Source organism: Brachyhypopomus gauderio, chromosome 20 (genome assembly GCF_052324685.1).
Source record: "Brachyhypopomus gauderio isolate BG-103 chromosome 20, BGAUD_0.2, whole genome shotgun sequence".
Classification (NCBI taxonomy): domain Eukaryota; kingdom Metazoa; phylum Chordata; class Actinopteri; order Gymnotiformes; family Hypopomidae; genus Brachyhypopomus; species Brachyhypopomus gauderio.
This window is the reverse complement of record NC_135230.1, coordinates 14,267,133-14,289,413: the sequence shown is the minus strand read 5'-3', so window position 1 is coordinate 14,289,413 and position 22,281 is coordinate 14,267,133. Positions and strand designations below refer to the sequence as shown.

Sequence of the window (22,281 nt, the reverse complement as noted above, 5' to 3'; positions counted from 1 at the left end):
ATAAAGGACATGGAAGCGAATTGCACTTTCTGCAGAATTCACCCTGACAACATTTCCCATTTCTACCAAATTATGGGAAGATATCTGCAACATATCTAGTACCTGTATTGAACCATTTATCCCTCTGCTTTAATTGTGTATTGCTAGCTACATGCCAAGTGCATTGCTAAGGCAGTTTTATTTTGTGTAATACAAATAGCCAACTTAGCTAGCTAGCTAACAAACAATGTAAACAATGCAAACGTCAGACTTATAAATAACTAGCTAGCTAGGTTAACTAGCTAGCTGGTTATTTGTTTTACCATAATTCATAGTATTTGGAGCATCCAGCTGCCTAAATGCGTTGATATCGCGAAAAAATATACATGAAACGGACCCTACTAATAGCCAATCACAATTCACATCCAGAAGCCAATCTTGTCTGGGTCCCTCCCACGACTGTCAAAAATCAAACGATCTGCTCCGCGAGCAGGAGCTTAATCGCAAGCAGAAAGGGTGTGACAAATTTTGCTCGCGCAAGCAACTCTCTCCTCGCGCGCGAGAGTAGTTTTGCTCGTGCGAAAGTCGTTTTGCTCGCGCGAGAGTAGGTTTGCTCGCGCGAGGAAGCTCTCTCCGCGCGCGCGAGAGCATTTTTGCTCGCGCGAATAAGCACTTTTCCTCGCGCGAAATGATTTTCCGCGCTCGCGATTATTGAATTGGATTTGACGCCATAGAGGTTTCATACAACTGCACTGAGCCATCCCATGACGTCACACGGGTGGCAGTTTGAGAAGCTCCACGTGTATTTAATATCTCTTACATTTGTAAAAATTGGTGAGACTTACCCAAATTAAAGGTTGGTATATATTTAAATTGTCTAAATCTGAGGCTGTCTCCAGTTCAAAGTTTTTATGTGGCTTTCAAAATGACCTGGAAAGAGGGAACATTGACAGGATGTTTTCAGAATACACCGCAGTATGATTGGCTTTAAAATGCATGGAATATTTAAAAATCAACTACATGTATTGATTTAGTTATCAAGCATGATAATAACGTGTTTCTGTATTAGCATAATTTGTGTTGAAAGTTGCAAGTGTGCTTAATGGGTAAGTGAGCTTAAGTGAGTTTAACCTACATGTTTATAAAACTAACTAAAACGTTTATTATTATAGATAGGATACCCCTCGTGTTTGTTAGTTCATTTATAAGACTTGGGGACTGATATGAAATCGATCTTTTTCAGTACTAGTTTTATATTAGCTGACAGAATCGTACGGCACCTTATGGTCCGTCAAGTCTTGTTTACAGCTCCTGCTCGCCATGCTAGCCTGCAAAATTACCACAACAAAAGTTGGAAGAAAACGGCGAGTCCTGTATGGGATTATTTAATATGACTACGAGAAAGACTAGATGTCTTGTAGTGGAAACAGGTGATGAAATATATGGAGTAGTTCTCAAGAGGAAAACACCCACGAATCTCAAAGCTCACACAAGAGGGCTAACTGCCAGTACCTTGACAAGCTGACTCTCTGAGTAGCTCTGCCGAAAGAGAAGCACCGGGTAGGAGAACCATAATGGACCGTCTTCACCAGTGATCAGATAGCTGCTGGTTAGTTAATACGCAGGAGGATGCACTGGTTTATGTGTTGAGTCTGGATGTCAACACGACTCGATTGCCTTCAAAAGGTTTAGCTTTTCACTCGAACCAAAATAGGGTTACACAATATTTACTCTGACCTTGTTGAATACTGCACCTAGTATGGATGTGCTACAAATGCACAATGATGTATAATACATGAAATATATTTGTGGGAATTATAGTGGTTCATTCGTCCACCGTCGTCACGAACTGATTCCTCAGGGCACCGGGCTTTCATCACTCCACCAAAATCAATTTATGACTTTGATCCAGAAGCGACATATCTTGCTGGAAAGCTTGCTAAGATGGCTGGCTAGCTAGTCACGTTATGTATCTTGTGGTAATTATTCATTTATTGTATCAACGAACTATCTACGCTAGTGAAACCTATGTTTGCGCAAGTATTAGTTAACCGGTAGCTAACGTAAGCTAGTCCGCTAGCTAGCTAGACAATGTCTTGTGTTATCTAGCTTATTGGACGTTTTGGCGAATTTAACTAGCTAGCACTCGCGTAGTAAGTTGTTTAACGCCAGTGTCTTTTTGTTTTGTTTTATTTTTTGTTAATATTACTGTTTCTGAACAAGACTGTAATTTAATGGTTCATACTCTACGTTTTACCTGAGCACATTAGAGCTACAAGTTAACAATTGTCATTTATTTTAAGTCAGTTGAGCTTTAATGCCAATGAAATCATTATTGGCTATTCAACTGAGCAATAGACGTTTGCTAAAACTGACTGACTACAACTCTGGTTTATAATAAATATTAAATATCTTAATCGATTCTGATCAATAGCTGTAATTATACCAGCCGCTTACAGCCGCACACGTAACGGTAAGAGAGCGCGGCACTTTAAATGACGTCATAAAGTATAAAACTTATGGAACCAGTGACGTCATAACCATAGCAACCACAAAACATAACTGTATCGCGAATATCACATTCAAATCATTAGTCAACTCGACGCCAAGAAAGTTCCATTAATTATCTGTTTGGAAAGAGCGTAGATTTGACCATCTCTTGAACAGAATGGGTTGTCTTTGGTCATGTATGAAGGTAGTTATAGCCTTTTACAGGCCCTGACGTTTCCCCACTGATATATATATTTCCATTTAAAATGACATGGCTTTAATAGTGTACTGAGATAATATTTCACATACTAATGAACTGACAAACCAATGAATGCTGTTCTACAGAAAAATAACAAAGTGGCTGTGGAAAATGAGGTAGGGGTAAAGAAGGAGAAAAAGGAGAGGAAATGGTGGAGATGCATGAAGGTATCCTCCAAAGTGTCTGACAGTGATGTGTCATCGGAGGGTTACTCCATGAATTTAAACTTATCCACCTCTTCGGCTGAGGGACACTTAACCCCCTCTCCTACCTCTCATCCCTGGCCCTCAGCTCCCAGGTATGAAAAGCATATCAGCCTTATGAATTGTTTAGTCACGTGAATGTGGTTTTCATTTTTTCCTCACTCATAAATCATGAGAAACTGAAAAAATAAAAAACAACAAAAAATGTTTCTTCACAACTGTCTGTCTAATGATAGGTAAGTGAACATTTTGTGTACAACACAAACTCCATGTTCATCTCACACTTCTCTCTCATTCAGATCCATGGCAGATCAGATGGAGACAGAAGAATATGTGCAGATTCTATATTTGTTGCGACTGCACATCATGAGGGAAATGACTGAGAGTGATCAGGGTGAGGACCAAGGCCACACCCCCACTGTTTCAGCTGTCAGAGACACTGACATTCAACATCTCGGGTAATGATACGCAGCCTGTTTGACATTGCATGATTGTACAATTTACACAGATGAAGCTGTCTTTATAATACAAAAACACACACACAGCAATTAAATAAGTAATTTTTGTACTTCTTCTTCACGTTATGAAATAGCTAGTGGCCTGGAAGTTTCACAGAATGTGTACTAAATCTATTTTGAAACGTGAATGTCTCTTAGATTTCCCAACATTGGCAATACCTGCTATATGAACGCTACTCTGCAGTGCCTACTGAGTCTCTCCTGCTTCTGGAGACCCATCAGAGCTCAGTGTTCTAGTTGGACGGATCCATACAGCTGCCAGATGCTGAGGTACCCGAACCAGAGGATTTATGTGTCTAAATAAACGTTTGAAATATGAGTGCTTAGGGGGTTGTTGTGATGCTGAGAGATATAAATCACATTGGTCTTCCTGTTGCCGTGTGTAGATGTTTTGTAGATCTGCAGCAGGCCAGGCTCACCACCCAAAGCTCTGCACAGGCGATGCAGCTCCTGGCGGCCCTGAATGCCTGTGTTTCAGTCAATTGCCCTGCGTTTGGAGAAGACTATGAACAGGTCCAGTTACATAGCCCTCTGAGCCATTAAGAACACATCAGTACCACATGCAGGACCTGCACACAGTCTTCTTTGTTTTTTCACTGTGCTACTGCCGAAGTCCAGGAGCAAAGCCCCCTTTGACGTTCTATGCTGTCTTCCACAGGATGCCCATGAGTTCCTGATGCTGTGCTTTCAGCTGCTGAAGAAGGAGGGAGAGATACTCAGGGCTTCCTCCTTCTCTCACATCTGCCCTGTAGCAAACTTCGAGTTTCACATCAAGTCCATGCGCGCCTGCAGCAGGTAATTCTGTGTTATATCCCCACATCTCCATTTAGTAAACGGACCGGTCTGAACTAGTCTTAACATGTGTTCATTTAAAGTGTGCATTGTCACAAAGAATGTGATAACTCATACACTGTATATGGGATACAGTGCGTAATCTTTGTGTGAATGTTGTAATGTCTTTGTTCTATTTTGTGAAAGCTGTGGACTGCAGAGCTCCAGAGTGGAGGACTTCAACCACCTCTCTGTTGACCTGAGCTGTACCTTAACTGACAGCCTACACAGTTACTTCAAGGTTTGTCACCTCACACACTTTTACTGGACAACACTTTATTTTATTGCAACATTTAACATACAGCATTTTATTAAATTAGAGCAAGAGAACCGTTATGGCATGCTGCCATTCAAATTTTTGTCACTCTCAAAAAATCTTTTTTCAGCCAACAGTTTTGGAGTATTACTGTGAATGTGGTCAAGGCAGTGAGGCACATGAAGAGATGGAGTTCTCCTCACTCCCACAGTGAGTCTCACCTTATGCAAATGAGCAGAAACAATGAGTTTTAATCCAGTCCAACTTGCACCCACTTCAAGTCCTTAAGTTGTTTTCTCTTTGGAGCAGAGTTCTGATCCTACACGTGAAACGTTTTGACATGCTGGGCCAAAAACTAAGTGACCGGATGGACATCCCAGCCGAGCTGGACCTCTCTGTCCTTCCTGGGGTGTCTGCACTCGGGCAGCAGTTAAGGTGAGCTCATACAACAGGCTGAGCCTACCGACTCTCATCTCTGTCCACCCTCACACATTTAGCTATAAAACGCTGACTGAATGGCTGTGTGATTTGTCCACAGTGGACCAGATGGCACCCTGGACAAACCGCATGAAAGACCGGATATCCTGCAGAATAACTCTCTTCCAGAGCAAGGTAGATATCTGCTTTTTTCTCACAGTGAAATATCGAACTTTGGAGAGAAACCAGGTAAACGTATAAGGATCTGCCATAACGATGTCGTTCTTATAACCCATTAGAAGTAAATGAGAGCAGAGAAGGACTGGTAGGGAAAGGACAGGACTTCAGGCCACTGGTGAGGAGAGAGATAGAGAGATCAAAAAGAAGGGAGAGGCTGAGTGAGACTGAGGAAGAGAGGCTGATATGCTGAAATAGATATGAGAAAACCTTGTATCAATGATCTATGATGCATTTTCACTTGAATCATATGAAAAAAAACGATGTATGTGTTGTTTGCAGGAATGTGTTTCCAAATACAGGCTGAACTCTGTGGTGTCTCATTTGGGTGTCAGCATAGACTGTGGTGAGTAGTCTGACATTTTTCACACCCATGCAGTAGAAACTATAGAATGACTACTGACCGCTTTCTACGCTTATAGGGCACTACATCAGCCACGTAGCTGAGGAAGGAGAGAGCTGGCTGTCATTCAATGATTCGGATGTTGCAAGAATGAATGAGGCAGCCATCCTTAAGATCGCGGCAACAACAGCCTACTTGCTCTTCTACGTGCAAAGGTAGCAGCTCACCTTCTAGCTCGGGTACATTTACTGAAATTCAATAGGCTGAATTCCAACTGCTCCTGTTTTGCTGTTGTGTCCAGTGGGGCTGGAGAGAGGAACGTGGTCCCATGGAAGGAGGACCTGGGGGAGGGAGCAGTGTCCCCCTAAACCCAACACCACGCCGGGTCCAAGTCAGGATACACCACGCCAGGTCCAAGTCAGGATACACCACGCTGGGTCCAAGTCAGGATACACCACGCCAGGTCCAAGTCAGGATACACCACGCCAGGTCCAAGTCAGGATACACATGTAAGAATCTACAGCCACACTTCATAAGACAGGGTACACATCTACCCAGACTAGTTCTACTGCTGTTCCTCTCATCCAATCGTAGGACACAGTTAATTATGAATGGCTGCAGCCTTTCAGCTTTGGGAACATAGGTACCGTGGTCTGTCAGGACTCTTTACAGAAACACATTCCATAAGCTTATATATGTAGGTAGGAAATTAGCCTTTACCCTGCCCTAGGCCTTATAATCAAAATGTTACTGGGCACAATTAGAAACTTCCTTCCTAAATTACCGCTCACACTTGCGTGCCTGCATAAGATCTTTAACCCAGTAAAATGAATAGTTTTTCTCCACACCCTCATCAATTAGCAGTAGTTGGAACAGCATAGAGAAATAACCGACAGCACTGAGAAATAACCAACATTTACTCTTTATTTGCATATTTCAGGAGTGAACCTGAAGCTCTGATGTGACGTTGCTGACGTGATGTAGGACCAGATGAATCAGATGACGCTTCTTGTATCCCTCACCATTCTTTAACATCACTAAAAAAAATAAAGACTTGTTAAACTTCACCGGCTACTTCAGGATTTTTTATAGAGGAGCTTTCTCCTACATGCATCATGTCACACTCAGGCAAAATCAAGTGAAATAACTACTAATACCCTCATTGTTAGCACACTACTTCTGGGCACTGAAGAGACCAAATATAGGCAAAAATACACTGTACACTTTAGCAACACATTTGTACACATTTCAAGTGTAATAATATCCTCATTCATGGATAAGTAAATAAAGTTCATGTAAAATGTACACCCTTGAAAACCATATGTAATAGAATAATTACATATTATTCATACCACAATCAGTCTGAACCAAGGTTATAATATTTAATGAAAATGAACGAAAGAATGAAAACTGATATTGAAAAAACGTATTCGTTAACTGATATAAATAATAACGGTAATAAAAAAAAATTTGTAACTGTATTAGGGTAAACACCCCCATTAAGGTCACCCAAATCTAAAACTTGACATATTTAAAGCTAAAATAATTCTGTTTAGCGAGAGATGTTAAGTTAAAATGAAATATGAATCTCTCATGTAACAATGTTAATTTTAATGTTAATAGTTTTACAATTTGTGACGCTCAGGCGAGCCGAAGGACGAGGCACAGAATCCTTGTGTCACTCACGGCCACTTTTATTTATTACAAATAAGCGCAGCAGCGCATGTATAGACAACATACACACACAACCTGTTGACTCAGAACAAAGACCAGCACGGGACACTGCACGAACGAACCACATAAGCCCCGAGTGATGACGAAACGAGCCACACTTGAGACTAATGAACACTCGGACACAACCGCACCCACAGAGATCCACAGACGCAGACAACTTGACGTAGACAACGTAAACACGCCCAAAAGGAAGGAGTCAGGGGTTGTAACGTAACACAATTTATAATAAAATTTAAAAAGGTCTGAGGTGTGCTTAATGGGTGCATTCTGTACCACTTATTTAGTTATTGTTTGAGTGTTTGTTTAGAGCTAATTTTCCGTTTTGTTTTCTCCACATGGCTGCCCGCCTGCTTGAGGAATAATGAGATGAGGAGAGACAAGCGGTCCATCAAGGGCCGGCCATCTCCTTCCTTACCGGATGCCTACACCAAGATGGACACTATTATATATTTTCCTTTACTTTATTTGTTTCTGTCTAAATTGTTGTTGTCATGGTGACCGGTGTCGGCCAGAGGAGGATGGGTTCCCCGCCTGAGTCTTGGTTCCTCTCAAGGTTTCTTTCTCATGCAAAAAAAAAACTATGTTTCCAATTAGATTTGAGGCATAAAATGATTCTGGGCCAGGCCAAAATCAGGTTCCTCATACATATAGGAACTATGATGTTTGCATTATGTATGATGCATGTGTTGCTTGTCTGGCCCGACGCCTTATAGGCATACAGCAGACCTCTGAACTTGCCCCTCTGAATCAGTTCAGTGTGCTTTCTGTGCGCTTACCTACTCAATATGCCGTGTTTCCAGATAGATTTGAGGTATTAAATGATGTTGGATAAGGCTATAATCAGGTTCCTCTCTTAGGGCGTGACCTGTTCTTCATGATGCATTTGTTATTTCTCTGGCCATCCATCAATAAGGCTTTCAATAAGCCTCTGAAACTGCCCCTTTAAAATGCATTCACCTATATGCCCACTGCTCAATAGGCCTATGCCATGTTGTGTGTTGGTATTTCGTCTTCCAATTTATTTGTGTTCTAGAACAGCATTTCTGTGTTTTTAGTTTTCAAATCTAAGAATATGTTTCCTTACGTTAGACAAGCTGACGAATTCAATCATCATGTACAAATCACGTACAATTGGAACAACTTGAAATAGAAACCATTTACAAAAGGAATGCTTTCATTAAATTTTTTTTCTACATTCACAGAATCAGTATGGGAAACAATAACCTCTTAAATGTTTGGTCCTACGCTCGTTTGATTAATCTATCGCTATCGCACAAAGTGCGCAAGCAAACACGCATCGTGAACACACCCTTTTTGAATAAGGAACCAACTTCAGCCGCCGAATAAAGAGGTGCGAATAAGTAACCAAACAAATCTCAAACTGCGAATAAGTAACCAACTTCAGCCTCGTGGCTCCGACTGCTGTCTAATAACTTTCAGCGTGGGTGACCGCCAGAGCTTTCTCGAAAGATGCATCAAACGTCGCAGAGACTTTTGAGAAGGTGGTGAGGCGACTTCTAGTATCGAACGGTCGACAAGGGCCTCCGTGCACACCAGGGGTGCCCACAGTTTTCAGCTTGCGAGCTACTTATAAGATGACCAAGTCAGAAAGATCTACCGGGGTGGCGGCGAACGTAATTTGTTGAGCGGGGGGGGGGGGGGGGGGGGGGGGGGGGGTATGGGGGGGGGGGGTGGCGAACGTAATTTGTTGAGTGGATTGCAGATTGGCTACCGTGAATGTCAATCAAAATACAACCGTCAGTGCAGATGTGCGATTCATCTACTACTATTTTATGTGACGCGATCTACGCACATTCCTTCGCGATCGGCCGACACTTCCTTCGCGATCGACCGACGCGATCGACGTAATGAGCACCCCTGGTGTACACATACTGAAGCGGGAAACCACACTGGCACCGGCTACTGATGGCGGGTAATGCCAGATGATCTTTTGTCCACCAGGCGGCGCTGGCGAGGAAAGAACGCCGCTTCCATACCAGCGTTACTTGAGATAAAAAAAAAACCTGTTCAGATACGCACGCGTGGGCTCGCTAAGAGTTCAGCTCAGTCAAAAAGGAGAGTCCAGGTCAATCAGACGTTACATTTTAAATGACGTTGAAAATGTAACGTTTCAGTGGGATTTTCATCCAATGCCACGATGGATGATTCCTCCTGAATGTCCCATATCCAACAGGCAAAAGCACACTGACATTTTTTTAACATTGATACTTGAATGTTTAAGTACTTAATTTTACAGGTATTTAGAGAAATGTATATGATGTAATAATTTTGAGGTGTATTGACTAGTCGTGTACGCTTACAGAATTTTCAGTGATCTTTTCCCCCTCAGTGATGCTGCCCAATGATGCTGCCCACCCTGACAGCACAAGGAGAAAGTGTGTGTGTGTGTGTGTGTGTGTGTGATATGACTCCCATAGTTATCACTAATGTAAAATGTGTAAAACATGGCTGCAAACAACTACAGAAGGGATAGTGTGCTGTCAAGAAATGAAATCTGGATTTTATGTTGTATTCTGAATGCCAGAAAAGATTGTTTAATTGCTGCTGGTTGCAGAAAGCAATTAAAACTACGGAGTAACTGAAGATTAATTATTAGGTTTAATGAAAGATTGATTGTTATTATTATGAAAGCTGAGCTTTCAGGACAAGAATGTTGAGTAAAGGTGTGGTACTATGGTGACCTGAAGATATTTTCATTTTGGTCTTCAAGGTAAAACCATCACAAACATATCAATGATGGCTGAATGAGTATAACCAGGTAATTAATATCTAATTTGACATAGTTGCAATTCCAGTTTACATATTAATAATTTAATTGTCTCAAACGAAGACTCTGGGCAGGCCCACTGTTATGTTAGTATAATAGACCAAGAGTTTCCAAAATGGCTTTGACAAATGAGTAGATACTCCACCAGATGGCATTAGAAATCTGCATGCATAATTCTTCAGTGGTGCGTCACCATCAGTGGTGTGAAAACATTCAGCATCACTGCAGCAGATGGAATGAATCAGAGAGCATAGTATTCTGCTTTTGTAGAACACATTTTCTGCCCACTCTTTTATATCCCTTTCAAGTCTTCTGTAAAGCTACAGAAAAGGTGAATAGATATACTAACAAGCAGTTTTGGTAAGGAATCAGTTGACAGAATATCAACTTATGGGACCATGTCTTTCATTATTACATGAACAAAATACTAGTCTTGTTCATGTAATAAATAATAAACATAAGGAGATTGCCGATTAACCTTTCCAATGGGTTGTAGAGTAAAGACAATAAGACAGGTCATATGGATCATAGAAAATATCATTTTTACTAGAGAAGGTTACAAAAATCACTATACAGGATTCATAAAACGTCTGACTTTTCAAATAAAATGGACTATGAAACATCTAGGACTACAATTCCCATCAACATACAGTGTGGGTTATTTTCTAGGGGGTGGGTGGGGGTGGTGGGGGGGTGGGGCACTGCCTACCATAGTTCATCAGAACAGTGGACTACACATCACCTACAGAAACGCAAAAGAAAAAATAGAGCATCATCTCTCCTTCATGCAAGAACAAGGAACAATTGAACATCCAGGCACACATCTGTTTATACAAAACAAGGCAAAAGGAAAAAAAAAACGCAATTATTGAGCACATCCCTGCAGTCACGTCCCTTTAACAGAACATACAGCAAGAAACAGTTTATATTCAATAATAATACCACTGTTTGTATGGACACCACTAACATGCTTAAGAGTTTTGGAGACATCTGAAAGAAGAGTTAGTGTTTAAATGTGCTGAGAGAAAATTGAAATAAGCGTGAAACGTGGTGACCAGAGCAGTGACAGCTAGAACCCACTGAGCCCAGGTGCTTGCTGGGAAACCACAAAAAGTCATGGAACTCCTGTAAGTTTGCGTGGCAGTTTCGAGATGACATAGAGCATATCCACATATTAAAAGGAATCACTGATCAACTCACAAAACTTTTGGTAAATATATCAATCTAGCCACAAAAGATTCCACAAGAAGATAGCAAAAAACACCAAATAAACCAAATTAATAAACAAAGTTAATGGTAATGTGTAGTAGATAGGGTTTTTAATATATATAAATAAAAACCCTATCTACTACACATTACCATTACTACACATTATATTCTAGCACATTCTCCACCAGAGATATGATGGCACATTACCTTAAATTTTGTTTGCTGGTCACTGGTGGCAAATGACATCAGCTTCCCTTAAGGAGCATGTACAGCTGGAGATTGTGAGGCAGTCTGGACATCTCGGGGCCTTTTGGAACGTGTCCCTAGAAGCTCTGTGGTCTGCTGGGACTGTGATGCTCCAGTGTTATCAGACTGTTGTGCCTTATTGCGCATTGTTTGATATTTTCTTTCCTTTATTATTTTGTCTCCCTTTAAAAAAAATGTTATTCTAACATATTTAATTTAGTTTGTCACTGTCTTTTATATTTAGTGTGTAATTTCCTTATTAATTATTTTGGAATTTTCGTATAATATTGGGCATAACATTTTCATTTAGCAGGAAGTTGCTCTCCTAAGAGAACTTGTTTTGAGAGAGAAATTCTGAAATATATATGGTCTTTCATTTTAGAATAGTGCAATGTATCAAGTACCAGTATAAAAGGAGAAAAGAAAGGTTAGTATTAAAAAAAAGTGACCAGAGAAAAAGAAAAGTTGTGGTATTCAAGAAAAAGAGAGAAAGAGACCAGAGAAGTATTATATTAAACCTGGCATACAGTAAGTATTAAAAAAACCAACAACATTCATACTTTCACACATTTATATATATTTATATATGTATAAAACACCAAAAAGGAAGTTCCTGCAAAATGTCTGTAATGTGTTAGTGCAGGCAGTAACAGTTGTGAGGTAGTGCCATACTTCAACAGTGCGTCATGAACCCACAGCCAATGCTGTCAAAGCCATGTTTTGATACGTCTGTGACTGAATTAAATTCCTTCCTTCGATCCTTTCTTTTCCCTTTTAGCCATTAGCCACGAGCACAGAAATGATTATAAATTTCAGAATAAAACACATGCATTTTCATATTACCTTACCAGCACCAAGTAAAACACGTCTAAAACTTCACAATCCGTGAAAAGGGTCGTTCATTTCTTAATTTGTCATACGAACTATGCTGCAGCGTTGTTGTAGCGCACTGTTGAAGTAGCACACTGTTGTGAGTAGCGCACTACTGTGATCTGTTAGTTAGCACTGCTTGTACTTGAGAGCATGTGTGGGTTTGGTCGTTGGGTTAAGAGCAGGGTTACGGGCTGAGCTGAGGGCGGAGTTTGGGGGCCCGTCGGCCCTGCTTATGAGTAGGAATTGAGGCCCTCCTTGGAGCGCGACTGCACGTCTTGCAGTTCACCGTCGTCCTTGGTCTTTATGTCCTGGTAGTCGTGGGTTTGCTGGCACGCTCCCTTCAGGTATGCCCAGTTAGCCGACAGAATCATGAGATAGTGGATCTGTGGAGAGGCGGAAAAGAGGAAAGAGAGACAGACAGACAAAGAGACGGACAGATAGAGGGACAGACACAGAGAGAGAGAGGAGAAACAGAAGAAGAGAAAGTGGTGGGGAGGGAGGATTAGCAGTGGGTGTGTTAGTTAGCCAATGCAAGCTAATAAGGGTTAGAATACAATCAGTTAGTTTCTATAAAACACTCCAAGTGATAAAACCTTAATAAAACTACCATAATAAACTATATTACATAATATTATGTAAACAGATGTTAGTTAATGACGGTACACAGTACCACACAAGGCATGGTTATATAATCAATTTAATTTGACATGAATGTCAGTGAATAAGACAACAAATGGGAAACTTAACAAGGAAGTTGCTTCGAGCTAAAAGACTTTTCAGTAAATAAAAAGCCAGAGAAACCGTGTTCTACATATTAAACGTTTATTATCCCATCAGTATGACTTAAACCTCCTCTACCTTGTGAAAACAAAACTACATCTGAACAAAAGGCCAAAGGTCAGTGCCGAACACCACATCAAACGATCTAAAAGTGACAGGTGATGTCTAGTCCCAGCTCTGCAGGCACAAGATGCTCTCAAAATCAGTGTGAAGTACAGTTCACGCCCTTCACGGGTACATTCGATGACAAAGAGTCAACGTCAGAACTGCATCGGAGCCCCAGTGGACCAAACGTTTCTACCGTCCATCCCATTCACCTTGAGAGGCGCACGAGTTAAACCTCCTCGGTTACCCTGCTTGCCCTGTCTGACCGCCGCTCTGACCGCTGGTGCCTCAGGGCGTGTGCTGTGTAATCCAGTGGGATTATAATCCTGGGCCCTGCTGCTTGCTTTAATTCTATTGGTTAGTTTCTACAGGACACACGTAACTGGAGGACTTTCTGACCTACTGCACTGGCATTGAGTTAGAAGTTATTTGCAGCTTCGTGGGCACGCCATTGGCCTGCAAATTTCTAAAGCCAACTGGTCACACTGAATGCACATAATAAAACGGAGATGACGAATAACAGATCCCTGGCAAACACTGTGGTCAGTTAATTAAAATGGACGTTCTAGACACCAAGCTAAACAATTACGATGTGGAAGAAACACGAAACGATGTACTGCTGCTACGTCTTCTTGAAGATCAAAATAATCCTCAGTAAGCTACAGGATGCTCCATGGTGTCAGTAGTTCTCTACCTCTTTTTCTCTCCCTTGTCTCTCTACCCCTCAACCCATTTCTACCTCTCTCTCCTCCTCCTCTCCCTCTCTCCCTCCCTCTGTCAGAGTACTGTCCAGGATTCACGACGGCCCCCTTCAAAAGCCAGAGTTTAAAACTTAGTGGTGTGGGTGTGATCGTGGCTCTTAAACTTCAGGACGGCATAGTTATACGTGGTGGCCATCATGTAGATGAGCTGGGAGGAAGGAAGCAGAGGAAAAGACAGCGAATGGGTGACACGGGCCTCAAAGGTCCTGCATGAATGGGAGTCAATGGGAACACTGAGCATTACGCAGGGGTGGAAAGTAACGAATTACATTTACTCACATTACTGTAATTGAGTACTTTTTATGAGTAATTTGTAATGAGTAGTTTTTGAAATATGTAATTTTTACTTTTACTCGAGTAAATTTTGACCTAAGTAGTTTTACTTTGTTACATTTGAACCCCCTCATGTTACTGAGTAAAAAATATTGATGGTGAAAAATTAAATGTGGGCAGAAATTTAAACTACTGTGTCCCGGAACTGAAAATCAATTGCTTATCTCTCTTGCTTTTCTACTACTTATTCGAGTAACTATCTCCTGCGCTGCTTACTAGCCTATATCAAGTTTTCCCCCTGCTTCATCTCTTCCTAGCCGTTCTTCATTTATTTTGGGAAGGGTTTTTGTTTCGTTGCGGCGTTCTGCCTGTTGCAAGTTACTTCCCCTGGCGTCCTAAGTTCGCGTCTTTTCTGTTGCATTTTCTCCCGTGTGTTTGCGGTTGAGTTTATTTTCTTGAATTGAGTTTTCTCCGTGTCTTTTCTGTTGAATTTTGTCCTGTGTGTTTTGCGGTCGAGTTAATTTTCTACGCGTTGAGTTTATTCCGCGTCTCGTGTCTTTGGTGTTGCTGCTTATGTGTGTGTGTGTGGACGCACGCACATATTTTGCTCTTTGCATTTTGTCGGCACTTGGGTCTACTACTCTCTTGGTTTTGACACGGTGTGTACGTTCAGTATGTTCCTGAGCCCAGCTGAACTTTTACAAGTGTGGATGTGCATTTTGAAATCGATTAAAACAACTTGTGCTGAATTTGATTCATGGCATCCTTTTTTGCATTAAATAACTGAAAGTAACCAAGTAACTTGTACTCAAATTACATTGTAAATAAAGTAATTTTGTACTTTTACTCGAGTAAATTTTCAGATGGGTAATTTTACTTTTACTCTGAGTAGAATTTAGGCAAAGTAAAGATACTTTTACTCAATTAAAAATTTTCAGTACTCTTTCCACCTCTGGCATTACGTAACTAACATGGTCAGTGACATCATCGTGGAGAGTAATGCCCTTAGACTAGAGATGCACTGACACACAAACTGAATCAAGGCGACAGCACAAACTCGACTCCAACAACATTTTTCAGTTAGCGCTGTGCAGTGACAACAAAACCGGTGCCACTCAGTAATGTTATGGCAGGATGTAAACGCATGTGATTCAGTGAATACACGAACATAGACTAAATGGTGCGAACATGACGAAGTGATTCATAAATTGGGTGTGTGGGTTCCTCAACGACCTCACTGATCTTACCAGCGCGATCACAGTGGCTCCAGCTCCAGCGCATGCAACAATGTAGAGATGGTAGGACAAGTAGAACTGCAGTGGGAGAAACAGAGGTCATGTCAGAACATAGAATGATTCGCTCTCGGAATGATTCACTCTTTAAATGATTCACTCTCAGAACGATTCACCTTCCCCTATACAAACTCTACATGGACAATGCACAACTTGCTTAAAACCACAGCTCAACATTACTTGCTTTATGCTTTGCTATATTTCACGTTTCTGTAGAAATAGTGCAAAACAACATGTATTTAATTCAATAGCAGTTTGTGCACCATGTCTGTGGTTTAGCAGCACGCAGGTTAAAGTAAGATGACGGGTCCACTTACCTCACTGGTGTTACAGATGTCAGCTAAGGTCTGCCCACATGCTTTGCCAGGTTCTGCATTCCACGGTATGACTCCTGGCACAGGACATTTCACCCAAACACAGCACATTAGTTTGGATGAAAGCACTTCAATAGGCCGCTTCCAAGGACAAGAAAAACAACAACAAAAACCCGACTTGCTTGGGAGGGCTAACATTTTAGAAATTGGATCTGGTCCATGCTGTTTATAATTACATATAACCTTCAGAAGCAATTTTTGTAAAAAGATGTGATCCTAGACAAGCCTTTCCCCTGCACTGCAGCTAAACATGATGATACTTTTGGGATCAGATAGAAGTCAAATGTGTTTATACAGCGTTTTTTACAACGCTTTACAAATGCTTGGGACCAGGTCTCTAGTGCAAGTGGCCAGTAACCACTTGAAGTATTAACCAATGATCATTACAAATGAGATTCATCCTGAAGCACACTGGCTGTGCTCAATTTCACTCGCACACTCGCTCACTTCCTCACTTCATCTTGTTGTGAAAGGAAGAGTTTGATCCATGCTCACCGTACTGCCTCACGTCCACGCAGATGTTGTCCACGGAGGTGAGGTTGGCGATGGGGGACTTCATGGCACCACACGTGGTCCACATGTTGTAGAAGAGAAAGACGGGCACGGCGGAGAAGCCGAAGATCCCCAGCCAAGCCAGGCCCAGAATGTAGGTCAGGAACACGAACTGAGGGAACATCAGAGAAAATCATTACAATCAGAAGTGATATTTGACAATGTATAATCAGGCAAATGGAACACTCCGTGCCAGAAATGTAAAAGAGTTCAACCGGATTTAAATCTGTTATCAAAAATAATCCATTCATTGAAACTGTAAATTATTGATCCAGCAAAGTGAATTAGTGTTGTTATGGATTGTCATTTTCTTAATGTTTAATAGGAATATGACCTGTTTAAGGTCCTTACACATGGAATAAAAGAGGCCCATGTGGATGTATACAAACACACACACATATGGAACCTCAGAAACACATACAGAGTATTTATATTTCCATTCACCTGTGTATTACTGTGAAACAATAAATGTAACTTAGGTCTTGCACTTATATCTTACCCTAACCATGCAAAAAATTGCATTTTGGTTCTTTTGGTGTATGTATGGATATATAGATATTTTACACACACACACACACACACACACACACACACACACACACACACACACACTGTACTAAACTAGGCCAAGCCCAGCCCTAGAGGGCTGTTCTGACACAGTTGGCACAGTAAGTGCTATTCTAGGCTAATTCCTGTAATTGCTACAGATGCCCAGTATCATCATCAGCCTTTAATGTGTGTGTGCATATGTGTGCATGTGTGTGTGTCTGCACATGTCTGTGTGTGCAACACTCCCAACACCGCCACCCCCCCCCCCCCTCACCATGGCACTGATGCACCGACCGCACACGGTGGTCTTAAACTCGCTGTGCATCTCCTTGACGGCGCTGGTGGTGTAGAATCCCTCAGCCAGCAGGATGATACCGTAGAGGAAGAAGAAGGAGGCGATGCCGTAGATGATGTACTGCAGAACCTGAACACTGCACACAAACCAGAGCCAGCACAAAAGATGATGTTTGGCTTTCTCCAAAAAAAGCAACATTAGTCAGAGCACCCGTGGAACAGGCCCAGAGACAGAGATGTGGGCGACGTCGTCATGAACCCACACCAAATAAGAATAGCGCTGAAGTCAAAAGGAACAACCCATCCATTCTCTAGTAGAACCGAATTTGTCAGGGACTGAAATATCAGCTCTGGCTTCATCCAGAAGATAACTACCGCACGCCGACATTCTGGAGCTCGTTTGTCACTTCAGTGCGTCCGTGTCCGAGTACCAGACGCACACGCATTCAGACATGTGAGGGAGGAAAGGCTGTACGCAGACAGAGACCCCGATGACACTTTGTGACACTTGAAGCCATAGAACACCTTTTAACTGGGCCTTTTAACTGGGCCTTTTAACTGGGCCTTTTAACTGGGCCTTTTTTCTTCTTCTCTCCTTCTCTTCATACTTACCACATGACCACAAAAGCACAATGTCCATTTAACCTACATGTAAAATTTGTGGAGAAAAAACGATAAGGCAGCACATTCACCATTGCTACTTCCTGTCCACCTTGCTCAACGCTGAACCCCTCACGTCTCCTTTTGGACCCCGTCCCCAACACGCACGCACACTTACACGTCCATGAGGGTGCCGTGGTCCGACGAGATGTGGGAGAAGTGGTTCTCCAGCATTTTGACAGTGCCCGTCAGCGCCACGTGTCCGCAGCCGCAGAACAGCGCCACGCCGGAGAAGCACAGGATGGTGGCGACCAGGGAGGCATATGGGACCCCACCCAAACACTTGAGGCAGCAGTCCAAGCAACCTGCCAAGTAGGAGAACAGAGAAAGCCATTAGACCGCAGCTTGGAGGTGGAGCCCAGCACATTAGCGGTGTGCAAATGGCTGACGCAAACTACGAACTACCAGAAAATCAAGAGCAGAGCTTGACACTTGTTGACCCCACCATACTTTTCACACATTAGCTTAAAAAACGGAATATGGGTTTTCAAAAGATGTTTATTGAATACAGAGCAATCTGTTGTTTTGTCTCCATTTTGCAGTTTGGTGTGTCATCGTATTATAATACCCTATGGTAGATGTGATATATACTGACCAAAGTGTCAGTGCCAGGAAAACATACCAGCATATCCATCAACACAATGTTAGGTTTATCAGTTACCTGGTAGTCCACAAATATGGATAACCAAATAATAATTATACTCAGGAAGAAAATCAAATTTTTAGTCATTGGTTGATCAGAAATCTCTCTATCGTAGAGATCAAGATAAGGAGAAAAATGCACTAGCATAACTCCATGCTGTTTGCAACATGATGCACCCCATGAGGACTCTCTACCATGGAGCTGAGCAGCAGAAGGTCTAATTCTCTTGACTGAGTCAATACTCCTGCTGAAAAGCACTGAGCTAGAGTCAAAACACAAGGCAGTGCTGTTATAGCTCATCATGACAGATTCATTACCTGGGATGTGCAGACTGGGATGGAAAATGCAAAGAACGTTTCTGTCAGTGTGAAATGTGATTTTTCACACTGATATTCAGTGAACTGGCTTATTATTCTGGGCCCAGTTTCCCATTCTGGGCTGGTTTCCTATTCTGCTTGGATTGCTGAAAACCATTAGCATAAAATATGTGGTAAATTTGGAAATATGGAAATAGTCTTCTGATGAGTGCTGCAATAAATAATCCCAATTCAATTACTAGCCATCATAATTACATAATGACATTTATCACTCTCGTCGTAACTGCAGAGGGACCACAGATCTGACACAGAAGTACTCCATTGTTTTCAAGTCCATTAAATCGTGTTACTTGTTAAATGATCGCAAATCGCTTGGAGAAACCGATCATCTTGATGGATCTGAGCTGCCTTTGCCAAAGTCTCTAGCTTTGCAGAATATAAAACTTTGCACTTGGCTACTCATAGCAAAAAATACCAATGATAAGCATCGCACTGGACCCAGCCGCAGGGCATTCAGAAGCAGAGGGGTGAGGTATCGTGGATGAAGTGCGACGTGAACCTGCAGCTCGCCACACCAGGTCTTTAGTCCACCAATGGCATCGTTAACACATTCGTCACTACCAGAGATTTGAATCAAAACGCTGATTAAAACCACGGGCAATGCGGCAAACATTCAATCACATCAGAACGCAGGTCGTACATCGGTTTGTATTCACTTTCAGTGAAACCGCAGGGTCACTGGGAAAAACACCACCTCACCTCTACACAATAGCACAAAACTCGCTGGTGACATAAACAAATAGTATATAAATATAAATTTTGTCAACCAAAGTGAAACCTACAACTGATCCAGGAGAAAACACGAACATAAAAGTCGGGCCTAAAAGATCCGCAAGCCCCATGACCCGCCCATCTCATTAGCAATGCTGATTTATTTTTCTGAGGCATAGAGCTGCCCAGAATATACATAACCATCTGCCTCAAGGTGCTGCCCTTTAATGTATTCTAATGTATTCTGGAGTGATCAGCATAGGTCACTTACAGACAGACAATAAAGAACCGTCTGATACATCAAGCAGGCGATTAAAATAACCGTTATGGTCAGAACTGCAATTCAAAAGAGTCGATCGGCCGTCTGCAACGTGATTCGTCAAACGAGGTTTCGTGATATTGCTGCTGGAGGAAAATGGAGGGTGAAGAGTGGAATAGGTAGTGCGGGAGAGAGATGAATAAGAGCAAAGATGGGGAGACACGTCCTCCATGATCATTTAATGCCTTACATAATATCTGTTAAATAGCTCCTCATACACATGTAAATGCAGGAGAAAAGAGGGGGGGGGGGTGTTCAATACAATAGCCTACTCTTGCATGTTCCATTTGAATGTTTCCATAGCAACCCTTCTCAATCAGTATCCTTGACACTTCCTGATTGCAGCCATGTGAATGTCCTCTGGAAACTGGCATTTCCCTTGTGACGAAACCCTTTACAATACCAAAACACAAACAAAAAACAAACAAACAAACCAACCAAAGTATGGCAAGCAAGGTATGAATTCAGTAGAAGCCGTCTGCCCATTGGCTGGAAGGAGTTCTTTGTTTCGAGACGCCACGCAGCACAGTGTTGAAGGCAAGTGCCACTTCCTAGAGCAACGAGACCATAGATACCAGTCCACAAAACATCTAATCAAAATGAAGAAGCACAAACCATAAAATCATCAAGGTGAGCAAACATCAAGGGAGCCATTTTGATCTACAGCCGTCGAACATAGTGAGCGTTCTCCTGAGCAGACGCCACAACACAGTCCACGAGAGGTGCAAAACATTTCAACACGAAGGTCCAACAGCTTTCACAAGAAGATAAAAGCTGTCACCTAAAAGCTCAGACAAGAAGAGCTTTAGGACTGAGAGATGGCCAGTGCTGAGAGGAGGATCTGAAGCTCTCAGATGAAGGGCGGCATAAAGGCCCAGAGACCATTGCATAACAAACTTAGGCCATTAGTGCTAATGTAATGAAGTAATGAAGCAAGCAGAGAGGTGACAGGGGCACTTGCTGGTTCACCACACGGACAAACTCCAGCAGAGAAGATAAGAGTGGATATAGGGTTAAACATGGCTCTGGAAGTCCTAGTCAGACAGCTTGAATCTTTTCAGGAGAGAAAACATCCTCGTGGATAAACCTGTGGTTTCATTACATTGATCTGAGAGTAGATTAGCTGTTTCCTTAAAATTGTTAAGACCACAATATTGCTAGATGGAGCTCGAACAGAGAGCTTTAATAATAGCCTCAGTAATAGGTAACCATTCCATGCTTAGTACTACCTGTGGTTAACTAAACCTCCCCAGGACCCCTGACGGGCATCTGTGAAAATGCCCACATGCATCCGTGTTTACCTGCAATAACAGGGTGAAGGCGGACAGGCAGGCAGGAAAATGTAGGCCTGCTTTCAGATATAATGGAAATCAATGGGCTATTCATTAAAGCAGAATTTAGAGAGAGTATCCGGCTCATCTTTCTCTTTCTCTCTCTCTCACTCTTATTTATTCCCCCTGGCATTTATCCTCTCAGTCATGAAATTTTACAACCCCGGACTGTCACAAGAATTATGAGTATGGCTCCACAGTTCAATCAGCATGCTTATTCAACAGAGTTCCTCTGCCTCTTATTGCAAACATGTGCAACCTAAAACCGATGGCACATGTTCGTCTCAGCACTGGCGCACCTGAGGACAGAGTGCTGGGAAATTGGAAGCCTCTTGCTAAATGGCCCACGTTAAATACGGCACATACTCATGCAGCCGGCGCACGGGGCCGTAAAACGTTACTGCCCCTGCGTGTGTAGCTAAGATTAACACCACCGCTAAACCGAAGCCAGGTGAACATTCGTGAACCACGTGGCGGCAAATCAAAGTGGAAGGAGCTTGTGAAAAACAGGCTTCCAGCCTTGCTGGGGCTCACAGGGCAGGACCCTGTTCCTGGTTAAGAGATCAGATCAGCTTCTTCTCCACCCTGACCCCAGAGCCCTACACGTTCAGACCTGGCTTAGCGCTTAGCCCCGCGGTCGAGCTGGGGACCGGCTCTCTCTACGCTGACTAGGCCAGGCAGAAGGCCTGGCGGCAGAGCGGACCTAGATGGGTAATGGTTCGGAAACACTCTCTTCCTCCCCCATCCCTTCAGGGGCTGTCGCTGCTTGGCTCAGACATAGTACGCCACCGAGGTGACCTGAAGAGGGCGCTGGAGAGGCCATCCACGAAGCAACACTGTCCCCATGGCAGATACAATAGACATGGTGCTTTTTCGA

The 22,281-nt window shown here is 42.4% G+C and overlaps 2 protein-coding genes across 9 annotated transcripts in view; one reads left to right on the top strand and one right to left on the bottom strand.

Annotated features, from left to right (window-relative positions):
* Positions 1-889: 889 nt before the first annotated feature.
* On the top strand, positions 890-6,731 carry LOC143484306 (ubiquitin carboxyl-terminal hydrolase 37-like). 6 transcript variants are annotated; one of them, XM_076982971.1, is made up of 15 exons: positions 890-3,026; positions 3,231-3,389; positions 3,588-3,719; positions 3,836-3,962; positions 4,108-4,244; positions 4,428-4,521; positions 4,667-4,746; positions 4,846-4,971; positions 5,075-5,148; positions 5,253-5,308; positions 5,473-5,536; positions 5,613-5,748; positions 5,835-5,944; positions 5,997-6,075; positions 6,474-6,731. In XM_076982971.1, the coding sequence occupies exons 1-13, from the start codon at positions 2,797-2,799 to the stop codon at positions 5,899-5,901; spliced, it is 1,482 nt and encodes a 493-aa protein (XP_076839086.1). In that variant the 5' UTR covers positions 890-2,796; the 3' UTR covers positions 5,902-5,944; positions 5,997-6,075; positions 6,474-6,731. The 6 variants fall into 6 exon arrangements, with proteins under 6 accessions (XP_076839086.1, XP_076839087.1, XP_076839085.1 ...); XM_076982972.1 differs by having other exon boundaries at positions 890-1,588; positions 2,815-3,026; positions 5,835-6,042; positions 6,474-6,730; XM_076982970.1 differs by having other exon boundaries at positions 5,997-6,042; positions 6,474-6,730.
* A 4,960-nt stretch (positions 6,732-11,691) lies between these two features.
* gpm6ba (glycoprotein M6Ba) overlaps positions 11,692-22,281 on the bottom strand; it is a 31,664-nt gene continuing 21,074 nt past the window's right edge. For 2 of the 3 annotated variants that reach the window (XM_076982934.1, XM_076982933.1), the window contains exons 2-7: positions 18,142-18,328; positions 17,344-17,500; positions 16,464-16,632; positions 15,912-15,985; positions 15,550-15,615; positions 11,692-12,766 (exon numbers count right to left, since the gene is read on the bottom strand). In XM_076982934.1, coding sequence (XP_076839049.1) covers positions 12,614-12,766; positions 15,550-15,615; positions 15,912-15,985; positions 16,464-16,632; positions 17,344-17,500; positions 18,142-18,328 — 806 coding nt within the window. In that variant the 3' untranslated portion in view covers positions 11,692-12,613. Of the gene's footprint in view, positions 12,767-13,062; positions 14,178-15,549; positions 15,616-15,911; positions 15,986-16,463; positions 16,633-17,343; positions 17,501-18,141; positions 18,329-22,281 lie in introns of those variants that run through there. The other variant, XM_076982935.1, reaches the window with a different exon arrangement.

Coding starts and splice junctions, on each gene's coding strand:
- LOC143484306 (XM_076982971.1), top strand. CDS start 2,797: ATGAATGCTGTTCTACAGAAAAATAACAAAGTGGCTGTGGAAAATGAG. Junction 4,522..4,666: donor GCCTACACAGTTACTTCAAG/GTTTGTCACCTC, acceptor ATCTTTTTTCAG/CCAACAGTTTTGGAGTATTA. Junction 4,972..5,074: donor GCACTCGGGCAGCAGTTAAG/GTGAGCTCATAC, acceptor ATTTGTCCACAG/TGGACCAGATGGCACCCTGG.